The 12,196-nt window shown below is 42.7% G+C and overlaps 1 protein-coding gene across 6 annotated transcripts in view; it reads left to right on the top strand.

The window, feature by feature from the left end:
* gmds (GDP-mannose 4,6-dehydratase) overlaps positions 1-12,196 on the top strand; it is a 262,351-nt gene that overhangs the window by 20,668 nt on the left and 229,487 nt on the right. For all 6 annotated transcript variants that reach the window (XR_009795595.1, XM_061824038.1, XM_061824039.1 and 3 more), the window contains one exon: positions 12,103-12,147. Coding sequence is in view for 5 of the 6 variants with exons in the window: in XM_061824038.1 (XP_061680022.1) it covers positions 12,103-12,147 (45 nt within the window). In the remaining variant the exon portion in view is untranslated. The remainder of the gene's footprint in view (positions 1-12,102; positions 12,148-12,196) is intronic.

The raw sequence follows: 12,196 nt of genomic DNA, 5'->3' as shown, positions 1-12,196 counted from the left end.
GGAAAGGCTCAGGAGTCGGTTGACATGATGATGAGTAGAAAGGTTGATATTCTGTGCATTCAAGAGAGCAGGTGGAACGGTAGTAAGGCTAGAAGCTTAGGAGCAGGGTTTAAATTATTCTACCACGGAGTAGATGGGAAGAGAAATGGAGTAGGGGTTATTTTAAAGGAAGAGCTGGCTAAGAATGTGTTGGAGGTGAAAAGAGTATCAGATTGAGTGATGAGACTAAAATTTGAAATCAAGGGTGTTATCTATAATATGGTTAGTGGCTATGCCCCACAGATAGGATGTGACCTAGAGTTGAAGTCGTTCTGAGCATCCCAGACAGCGAGAGAGTTGTGATTGGTGCAGATTGTAATGGACATATTGGTAAAGGAAACAGGGGCAACGAAGAAGTGATGGGTAAGTACGGCATCCAGGAAAGGAACTTTGAGGGACAGATGGTGGTGGACTTTGCAAAAAGGATGGAGATGGCTGTACTGAACACTTATTTCCAGAAGAGGGAGGAACATATAGTGACCTACAAGAGCGGAGATAGAAGCACGCAGGTGGATTATATTTTGTGCAGACGATGTAATCTGAAGGAGATTACTGACTGTAAAGTAGCGGGAGGGGAGAGTGTAGCTCAACAGCATAGGATGGTGGTGTGTAGGATGACTCTGGTGGTGGGTAGGAAGATTAAGAAGACAAAGGTAGAGCAGAGAACCATGTGGTGGAAGCTGTGAAAGTAAGAATGTTGTGCGGCCATTCGGAAAGAGGTGAGACAGGCTCTCGATGGACAGCAGAAGCTCCCGGAAGACTGGACTACTACAGCCAAGGTAATCAGAGAGACTGGCAGAAGAGAACTTGGTGTGTCTTTTGGTAGGAAAGGGGAGAAGGAGACTTGGTGGTGGAACCCCAAAATACAGGGAGTCATATAAGGAAAGAGATTAGCGAAGAAGAAGTGGGACACTGAGAGGACTGAGGAGAGGCAAAAGGAGTACATCGAGATGCGACGTAGGTCAAAGGTAGAGGTGGCAAAGGCTAAACAAGAGGCATATGAATACATGTACACCAGGTTGGATATGAAAGAAGGAGAAAAGGATCTCTACAGGTTGGCCAGACAGAGGGATAGAGATGGAAAGGATGTGCAGCAAGTAAGGGTTATTAAGGATAGAGATGAAACTTGACTGGTGCCAGTAGTGTGCTAAATAGATGGAAAGAATACTTTGAGAAGTTGATGAATGAAGATAATGAGATAGAAGGAAGAGTTGAAGAGGCAAGTGTGAAGGACCAGGAAGTGGCAATGATTAGTAAGGGGGAAGTCAGAAAGGCACTACACAGGATGAAAAATGAAAAGGCAGTTGGTCCTGATAACATACCAGTGGAGGTTTGGAAGCAATTAGGAGAGATGGCTGTGGAGTTTTTGACCAACTTATTCAACAGAATACTAGCGAGCGAAAAGATGCCTGAAGAATGGAGGAAAAGTGTTCTAGTTCCCATTTTTAAGAACAGAGGTGATGTTCAGAGCTGTGGGAATAAAGTCGATGAGCCACACAATGAAGTTATGGGAAAGAGTAGTGGAGGCTAGACTCAGGACAGAAGTAAGTATCTGCAAGCAACAGTATGGTTTCATGCCTAGAAAGAGTACCAAAAATGCATTATTTGCCTTGAGGATGCTAGTGGAAAAGTACAGAGAAGGTCAGAAGGAGCTACATTGTGTCTTTGTGGATCCAGAGAAAGCCTATGACAGAGTACCAAGAGAGGAACTGTGGTACTGCATGTGTAAGTCTGGTGTGGCAGAGAAGTATGTTAAAATAGTACAGGACATGTATGATGGCAGCAGAACAATGGTGAGGTGTGCCTGAGGTGTGACAGAAGAATTTAAGGTGGAGGTGGGACTGCATCAGGGATCAGCTCTGAGCCCCTTCCTGTTTGCAGTGGTAATGGATAGGCTGACAGATGAGGTTAGACTGGAATCCCCTTGGACCATGATGTTCGCAGATGATATTGTGATATGCAGTGAAAGCAGGGAGCATGCAGAGGAACTATTAGAAAGATGGAGGCATGCACTGGAAAGGAGAGGAATGACGATTAGCCTAAGTAAAATAGAAGATGTGCGTGAATGAGAAAGATGGAGGGGGAAGAGTGAGGCTACAGGGAGAAGAGATAGCGAGGGTGGACGACTTCAAATATTTAGGGTCAACAATCAAGAGCAACGGTGAGCGTGGTAAGGAAGTGAAGAAACGGGTCCAACCAGGTTGGAAAAGCTGGCGGAAGGGGTCTGGTGTGTTATGTGACAGAAGAGTCTCTGCTTGGATGAACGGCAAAGTTTACAAAACAGTGGTGAGGCCGGCCATGATGCACGGATTAGAGACTGTGGCACTGAAGAAACAACACGAAGCAGAACTCGAGGTAGCAGAAATGAATATGTTGAGGTTCTCCCTCGGAGTGAGCAGGTTGGATAGGATTAGAAATGAGCTCATTAGCGGGACAGCCAAAGATGAATGTTTTATGAGACAAGATTCGAGAGAGCAGACTTCGATGGTTTGGACATGTTCAGAGGCGAGAGAGTGAGTATATTGGTGGAAGGGTGCTGAGGATGGAGCTGCCAGGCAAAAGAGCGAGAGGAAGACCAAAGAGAAGGTTTATTGATGTGGTGAGGGAAGACATGAGGGCAGTTGGGGTTAGAGAGGAAGATGCAGGAGATAGGCTAAGATGGAAAAAGTTGACATGCTGTGGCAACCCCCAATGGGACAAGCCGAAAGGAAAAGAAGAGAGTTTGTACCCTTTTGAAATTTTTAAAATCAACCTTTACTTGCCGAAAACCCTTGTCCTCGAGGGAGTGAATCCCTCATTGCAGCTGGAGGTTCATCATCACACATTTCGCTCTTGAAGCGGTTTTACAGATGCTTTCCACATCATTCTTTATTTAGCGTGCCTGTGATCCATTCACACTATAATGGTGCCACAAAGCGTAACTTCTGCCATCTTTGATTATATCCAAAAGGTTTACTTTTTCTCTGATCGTCAACAATCCCCTTGTTCAGTCACCGGGCCGTTTTTCGTCAATTCGTTTTCCACAAAGCGGATGCAACTCCCATTTTGAATAATTCTCATTTTGCTTCTTCCTCTCCCGCTTGGGTTCTTCAGCGGAAAAGCTTGAACATCAGCCCAGTGCTTTGGAGGCATTATGAACTAGAGAGGTTACAATGCACACACTCAACAATGTAGAAAATGGTGGATATGAAGGACAAAGGAGAGGAAGGAGGGAGAGAGAGTTTTTGGGTGGGGATCTGATGACGTACAGCCATTCAGCTCCAAAAAGCCGATCTGGCCTTTTATTATTTTTTTTTCTTTATTGGTCCTCATGTTGCGCCTGGGATGTCTTGTATCAGTGTGCCTTTACCTAAAAGAGTACGTCCTGTAAGGCGATCAGTTTTTTTTTTTGGGGGGGGTGCGATGCAGTGAACCCACAATAGGTGAAGCTTGAAGTAGAGGAGTTTCTGCATTTTGAATGTTTGAGAGGGGAGTATCTTTGTTTTTGAGGCTTTGTCGGGGTCCTTAAATGGACCTCATATTTTTCTCGAGAATCGGATTATCCAACAATTCTCCCTGGAATTCATTGTGAGCATTGCCCAAAGATATGGGACATCTAAAACGGAGGTCACAACAGCAGTGGATTACCGATTACCACCTCAACCCTGAGTAAGTGGCCTTGGACGGTGTCTCCGTTGAAGAGCAAGAAAAACGGTCTGCCAATGCAAAACATTAGACTTATAAATAAATTTGAGCCACCTTTACTAGACTCAGGCCAAGAATATCCATGCCCCATCATCACTGAACTGTATGAAATTGAATGATACAAGAAAACATTGACCTTTCCAATGGCAATCTTAAGATCCACCCTCTTAATCATGTCCCACAAGCTTCGAAAATGGTGATTGTTTAATCCTCCTCCCTCCTCTCCCTTATCCTTCCTATCTACCACTGTGTGGGCAATTACCTCTCGAGTTCACAATGCTGCCAAAGCAAAGCGCTGTACTGATGTTAAATCTTCCCCCAAAGCACCCAAGCGGAAGTGGAAGATGTGAAATGCGAGGATTTTTCGAAATGGGAGCTGCTTTCGCTTTGTGGAAAGCGGATTAGAGAAAAACGGCCTGGTGACTGCGGAAGAGGAAGATGTAAAATGAGAGGATTGTTTGAAATGGGAGCTGTGTTCGCTTTGTGGAAAGCAGATTGCAGAAAAACAGCCCGGTGAGGAGGAAGATGTTTAGTGAAAAAAAAGTTTTGGATATGTTCAAAGAAGGCAGAAGTTACGCTTTTGTGGTGCCATTATGGTGTGAATAAATCAGTGACACGCTACATCGAGAATGATGTATTAAACATCTCTAAAATCGATTCAATAACTTATGATAAAGAAGCGAAATGTGTGATGATGAACCTCAAGCTGCAATGAGGGATTAACCCTCGAGGAGGAGGCTTTTTGGGAAGCAAAGGTTGGTTTGAAAAATTTAAGTTAAAGTGTTACGCCCTCAAGTGTGCAACAATATGTTATGAGCTATCGAGTCTCGCAATTGTGTTGATGGGGTTTTGTCCTTGTGCGGGGTGTTGGATTAAATGGATTAATTCTACATAACGTTATCTCATATTTGCTCTCTTTGCTTTTAATGCTCTTAAGGTAAGATTGAACAATATGATGCAACAAAGAGACACATTGCATGCAAAGCAGCGCTTGACTTGCATTTGCTTTGTTTTGCCACCGTTGCTTTGTCTATCGACTCACTGTGGCTATTTCACGGTTGGTTTGTTGATCAAGTTTGCTCTATTTGTTAAGTTTCGGACAACCCTAAGGAACTAAATGCCTTAAAGAAAACAAATAATGTTGTTAATGGTAATGTTGTATTGTTATTGTTTAACTCGACACTTGTGCTGTTATTTCTGTCTAAAGTATGCCAAATATAAATGTGGTACTGTTGATTAAACATTCTGGTACCCACACAGCGCCTCCAGCAGAAGTGTCTGAGTGATGAATGGTAACTATACAGTAATATAATAGTGTTTTAGAATTTAGATTTCTATTATAACTTTATAATGCTGTATATACAGTGAAGAAAATAAGTATTTGAACACCCTGCTATATTGCAAGTTCTCTCATTTACAAATCATGAAGGGTCTGAAATTTTCATCGTAGGTGCATGTCCACTGTGAGAGAGATAATCTAAAAAGAAAAATCCAGAAATCACAAAGTATGATTTTTTTTTTAACAATTTATTTGTGTGATACAGCTGCAAATACGTATTTGAACACCTTTCAATCATCTAGAATTTTGACCTTCAAAGACCTTTAAACGTCCACCAACACACCATGTATTATCTTGAATCAGATGCACCTGTGTGAGATTCTTAGCTGCTTAAAGTCACCTGTCCAACCCATGCTATCAATAAGACTCAAACTTGTTACATGGCCAAGACCAAAGAGCTGTCCAAAGACACCAGAGACAAAATTGTACAACACACGGCTGGAAAGGGCTATGGAGAAATTGCCATCATTAGAAAATGGAAGAAGCTAAACATGACAGTCAATCTCAATTGGAGTGGAGCCCCATGCAAGATAACACATCGTGGGGTCTCAATGATCCTTAGAGAGGTGAGGAATCAGCCCACGACGACACGACAGGACTTGGTCAATGACCTGAAAAGAGCTGGGACCACCCTTTCCAATGTGCCTGTTGGTAATACACTCAGACGTCAAGTTTTGAAATCATGCACGCCACGGAAGGTTCCCATGCTTATACCAGCACGTCAAGGTCCGTTTTAAGTTTGCCAATGACAATTTCGATAATACAGAGGAGTCATGGGAGAAGGTTTTGTGGTCTGATGAGACCAAAATGTTTTTTGTCATAATTCCACAAACTGTATTTGAAGGAAGACGAATGATGAGTACCATCCCAAGAACATCATCCCTATGGTGAAGCATGGGGTTGTCGTATCATGCTTTGGGGGTGTTTTTCTGCACATGGGAAAGGACGACTGCACTGGATGAAAGGCCATGTATTGTGAGATTTTCCAGAACAACCTCTTTCCCTCAGTCAGAGCATTGAAGATGGGTCGTGGCTGGATCTTTTCAACATGACAATGACCCGAAGCACACATCAGTCTCTCCAGCATTTCTACCTTTGAAAGTGGGATCTCATATCGGGTTAGTGGCCAAAGGAGTCGTGGAAGTAACCCGTACTGCAAGCACCATAACTTTAACTTCCCAGGAAGCAGGGTTCTGTCGATTCTTTCCAGGCCACTGGCCACCTCCTTTATGAGCTGCTCGACTTGCTCTTTGTCCTTAAGAGAGGCATCGTACCACTGGCCTAAGCTCTTCACAAGTGTCTCGGAGGCAGTTGGAATTGGCTCCTCAACAATGTTAAAGCGTCAGTTTGACAGTTTTCACTTGACGATTGAGATGCTTCTAGATTTACTTGGCTTGCTCTTTGGCGAGCCAGCTCAATGTTTTCCTGGAGCTTTTTTAACAATTGTGACTTGCAGGCCTTGGTTGTGGTTAGTGTGGTGAGGTCATCAATGTTGGCTCTGACTGAAGGCAGCCTCACCCCCGGTCTTATTCACTGCCTACCAACTATCCAGCGAGAGGCTCGGAGGATGACCTCCATGGCCAGGGTGAATAGAAGCGGGGAGATGTTCCACCCAACCATGATTCCCACTTCCAGGTGCTGCCATGCAGTGGTGTACCCTGCTGTGGTCGCACAGAGCTGGATATCCTTGAAGTAGGCCCTAACCAAGGTTGTAAACACTGCTGGGACCTTGAAATAGTCAAGCGCTGTCCACAGAAGATTATGATGGACTGAGGCAAAGGCGTTTGCTAGGTCCAGAAACAGCACATGAAGATCTCTTCCTTCTTTTTTGGCGACGGTTGTTACCTCGGAGGTATTCTGGTAGCCTATAAGCAAGCACGCTGAAGAAACATTTCCCTTCGACATTTAGGATCTGTCAGAACTGTCCAATCTCTGATGAGTCCTTCTCCTTTGGGATAAGAATTCCTCCAGCTCTACGCCAGGCACTTGGTATCTCGCTATTCTGCCACACGACCCTCATCAGCTTCCAGAGGAATCACAGGACATCTGGTGTGTTTTGGTAGAGCCTGTATGGAGCTCCATTGGGACCAGGATCTGATGCACTGCTTGCTCTACGCAGAATATGGATTACCTCACCCCACCTGGGTATACTGATGTCCAGCTCGTGCTCTGTTGGATCGATTGGTGGCATATCCGGTGGGAGCATAACTTCATCATGACAGCGGTCATCTCTGCAGGAATTTTACAGGTGTACTTCTAGGATGGCTTTCATCACAGAGAGATTTCCACTTTTCTCCTTTGCAAAGAGACTTCAAAAATCTGAAGGGATCATTATAGTAGTGTGATCTTGGACACTCTGTTTTTTTCTGAAGGTTTTCAGGTCTCTTCAGTGCTGCCAGCCTATTCTGGATTTCTTCCTGCAACAGGTTTATTACCTCACTCTGCTCCTCTGGGCTTCCTCCACAACTTCTTCAGCCGCCTCCTTGATCAGGTGATCTATCTCTTTCTGCTTTCTGCACTTTTGGGGGATAGCTGGGGGAGCCTGTTTGCCTTTCACCACTCCAAATTGTTCAGCCCCATATGTATAAATGAGGTCACCCATCCCTTCCAAGATCTTTGTAATGGTTTCTCTGATCCCTTTCAAAATCCTTCAGAGATCCATGTTGACCTTCCACAAAGCCTTGTTGCAGGCCTTTGGCCATATGATCCGTGGTCTACGCCCCTGGATCTTCCTGTCTGCAGTTGGTTGTAGTGGTGGTTTGGGTCCAGGTTGCTCTCCTGTGCCCTCTTCCTCCTTCTCCTCCACTGGTACAGGGGCGTTGATGTCCTTCAGACTGTGGTGTGATTCCTTTTGCTGAACTTCTGCCGACTGACTCAACCTGCTTCTCAAAAAATAGCTAACAATGCGACTTACCCGCTGTCCCTTCCTTAGGCACTGTTTCCTGCCCTGGTGAATATTCAGCCCCTGAGTGGAGGTAACCTTTGCTCAACCACAAACGCACGTTTGGAACTTAAGTCCTTTCATTTATGTTGATAAGCGTTCTCGTAGCCTTTTCCATTCCTGTGTTCGTTACCATGGTGTCTGCCGATGAGCTGATAGGAATGGGAGCACACATCAAACGTTAGTAGATGAGGGTTCAGTGTATCTTTTAATGCCAAAATTATCTGCAGATTTCACCTAACATCTCCAAATTGGAAAAGTATTATCGAAATTCCTCTCTCGCTCAGACATTTCAATGACCCCGGCTGTAAAAAACTGACAGACAATCAGCGTTTGCCAAGTCTGCAGTGCTTCCTATACTGACCCCCCATTGCTTGTGGATACATTTCACTGAACAGACAATGTCCACTATCTGGCATTTTGTGGCCGATTTTTGTGAAAAAGATTTACAAATAAACAAAACAAAAACAACACAATGTACAATGTTCAAGCCTATGTATTTGAGCCAGAATACACAGAGGCGGAGTTTGACATGTTGGAGAGCGGGCGTGACTGACGACAAACAATAACAACAGTCCCAATATTCAGTATGGACCTCGGAGATTTCCCTGACAGACTTGTTTTGAAAGACAATTTACTTATTGTAATGATCATGACATGACTTTTGATGTGTATGGTGTTTCGATGTGTCTGACAAGGACTTGGTTTAGATGTAGAGAATATACAGTCGGCTTTTAGGAGTCATTCACTCCGAGTGAGTTGTCAGCTCTCAGTCTGAATCCTTAGAACACGAACATTACATTGGTAGTAAACAGAATTGTGCGCAGTGTCAAAGAAAAGTGTAAAAAGGAGGAAAGACGGACTAGGAGGAAATACAAAGACGAACTACAAAGGTGCTACAGCTAACGGCTAAGAAGCTAAAACTAATGACGTTTGATATGGGGGTAGGGCTTTAAGAGTGGTGGGCCTTGTTGTTTTTGGTGCACCCTTTCCTTTCCCAGGCCAGAACCTTGATACACTTCTTATAGAGGCACTCCTTGGTTTTCCTGGCTGTGTGCTTCGGGTCATTGTCATGTTGAAAGATCCAGCCACGACCCATCTTCAATGCTCTGACTTAGGTCTGACGACTGACTTTGGTAAACCCTTTCCAGACCAACACAAAGCAGGTGACAGGTCATCCTGTCGGCCGGTGGGGGTGGGCATCTTTGGTGGTGAATAGCATTCGATAAAGTGTTCCCTGAAGAAGATGGTGTTTATGAAAGATATAACAAAGCCATATATTGACAATGAATTAACATGAAGACTAATACTCTTAGATCTGTTTGTACACTTATACACTCATTACTGACAGTTATTTAGAATCAACCAACTTTTACATACATGGAATTCATGTCCAAACAATATTGGTTTTGTAGCACATACATGACTACTTGGCTGGTTTGGTGCAAAACAAGTACACAGGCAACATAATGACATTCATATTAGAGGCCAACATTCAACACTTCTTTATCCATATTACTACTTCATAAATAGTTTGAAACATTATCTGGACTACATTTTTCATTTCAAAATTTGAGATTGTACATGAGTGGGGAAAAAAAAGCAGAATAAAGTCTGTGGTAGAACAACCCCTAGATGTCACAAGCACATTGATGTGATGTTCTGTGGAATATTCTGAGGCAGACAGATGTCTTGAACTTCAAGTTCACCATTTCTCAGGTGAACAACTTGTCAACTCTTGAGTTCACTTAGAACAACTGATCATAAATTAGCCAAAATTGATTCAAGAATAAGAAAAACAATCTGTGACAAAGCCTGAAGGAATTTTAAACTTATGTATAAACATAATAACTTCGCTGCACACTTTTATGATATGTTGCTACATGACACTGTGACACTTTGACAAAAGTGACTACACGATCCATTTGTGTTGCCACTGAACAGGTGGTTGGCCTTCGGAGCTGATGTATTCTGAAAAAATTAATTGCAACTAATATGCATAAACTGCACTGGGTAACGTATCTGGAGAAAATTATTGGACAAGAATATGTGAGCTATGTGAACTCTGTATAATTATCAAATTTATCAATTGATACATACTTCACCAGAATATTGTGACTGAATGGTGACTCAAAAGTAGTCTCTTTGTCACTTGGGAATGTTGAGAATGCACAGGCCCCCTCAGACCTCTCTTTCTGTTTGAGGAATTCATCAATAAGATGTAGGATCATAGTAAAATAACATCAATTCATCAATATTCGGTAGGTAATGTTAAAAAAAAGAATAAACCAGAAGCAATATTTCCGAGTGACTTAAAATAAACATTCAAAGAAACTAATTTGTATCAAAAGACAATAGGCAAAAGACTTGAAGAAAAGAACTTGTATCATGAAAAGTAACAAGCTGCATTAAGCCAGGACATTGGATTAATTAGTAACATTGGATGTCTATCATACAATAAAATTACTGATAATAAAATAAAAATAATAAAATAATTAAAATATGATAAAATTATCACCCCAAACTGAACATTGTCTTACTGTCTTGACAAGTCAGTTCAGTCAATTCTTTTGAGAATCTAATTATTTGGGAGATCATTTGTATTATAAAGAGTAATCATCCAAGACTAATAATTTATTTTGAAGGGAGACAATAATCAGCAGTATTGGTATCACAACACTCATCATAAAGTATCCATCCATCCATCCATCCATCCATCCATCCATCCATCCATCCATCCATCCATCCATCCATCCATTCTCTTAGCCGCTTATCCTCACAATGCTTGTAGGAGTGCTGGAGCCGATCCCAGCTGTCAACGGGCAGTAGGCAGGGTACACCCTGAACTGGTTGCCAGCTAATTGCAGGGCATATGAAGACAGACAAATCGCACTCACAATCACACCTTGGGGCAATTTAGAGTGCCCAATTAATGTTGCATGTTTTTGCAAACGCCACACAGGTGGGGCCGGGATTTAACCCGGGTCCTCATAACCGTGAGGCCAGCGCTTTACAGCTGCCCCACCCGCCTACCTCATAAAGTATCTTGTTACTTATACCGGCACATTGTGAGGCCAATGCTTCACAGGTGCGCCACTTTGCCGCCTCATTGTTGCTTATAAAGTACCGGAACAAGTGGCTATAGCTAGGCGGCTAATAACCAGTAATGGTGATGTTTGCTTCTGTTATCGCCCACAGAAATAGTGCACGAAAACAACTTATCGCTTTTCTTTGGTGTTTCTTTTGTCTGTTTATCGATAATTCTCTCGCTGCTAGGATAGGCGTCCACTGTTAAGTGTTTTTTGTTTCCCCAGCTGATGAGCGAGCCTCAATTGTGACAGCCACAGCATTATCCTGTCAGGTTTACCCCAAGGGAGGTTAAAGAACGACAAATTTGCGTGTGTTTTCTCAGTTTTGTTTCAGTTTATGGGAACAACACGTTGCCACCTTGACCTAGCTAGAAACAATGGTCTGGAATGCTTAGAACCATCGGCGTCACAGGGCGGGGTCAAGGGCGTTTCTTCTGGGTCTGTCTGTGAAAGCTGGCACATGTCCATATGGCATATTGCATGGATTTAAAAATATTCTTTATTTTCAATGGGGGTTTTTTCAATTAATGTCTAAAATATATGTAATATTAGTACTACTTCAGATTGGAGGGTTTATTGTACATAGAAATTTTGGCAAAGTCCTCCTTCAAGATTTACACTTGATTATACCAGTTAGTATCCTTACATTCTCTTCTGTCCCGTGTTTATGACTACATTTTGCAGTATACTAGTACTTTATTAAAAATGTTTTCAATTTTTTGGGTGTGGGGGACTGGAACAGATATCCGTTCATTTTAATGAGGAAATGTGTTTTTTGAGGGATAGTACGAGCATGGTCACGGGGAAAAAAAAAATCATCTAAAGGTACAATTGTACAGGCATTTGGAAACACATCTCTGACTTAACTTTACAAGGTGTTGAACAAAACAAAAGCAGAATGAAGTACATAGCAAACATATGTTTGATACAATGACAGGATATACAACAGGCATTGAGGGTATGAATCAGTCTATTGATTGGTGTTTTTCAGCTTATCTTTTCATTTATAGGATGGGTCATACCTGGCGGAATTTCTGCTCTCCAAAAGATATGAGGTAAGAGAGAAATCCAGGCTACAGGTTTGACAGATATGTTATTTGCTTG

Source organism: Syngnathoides biaculeatus, chromosome 7 (assembly GCF_019802595.1).
Source record: "Syngnathoides biaculeatus isolate LvHL_M chromosome 7, ASM1980259v1, whole genome shotgun sequence".
Classification (NCBI taxonomy): Eukaryota; Metazoa; Chordata; class Actinopteri; order Syngnathiformes; family Syngnathidae; genus Syngnathoides; species Syngnathoides biaculeatus.
This window is presented reverse-complemented; position numbering and strand designations above follow the sequence as displayed.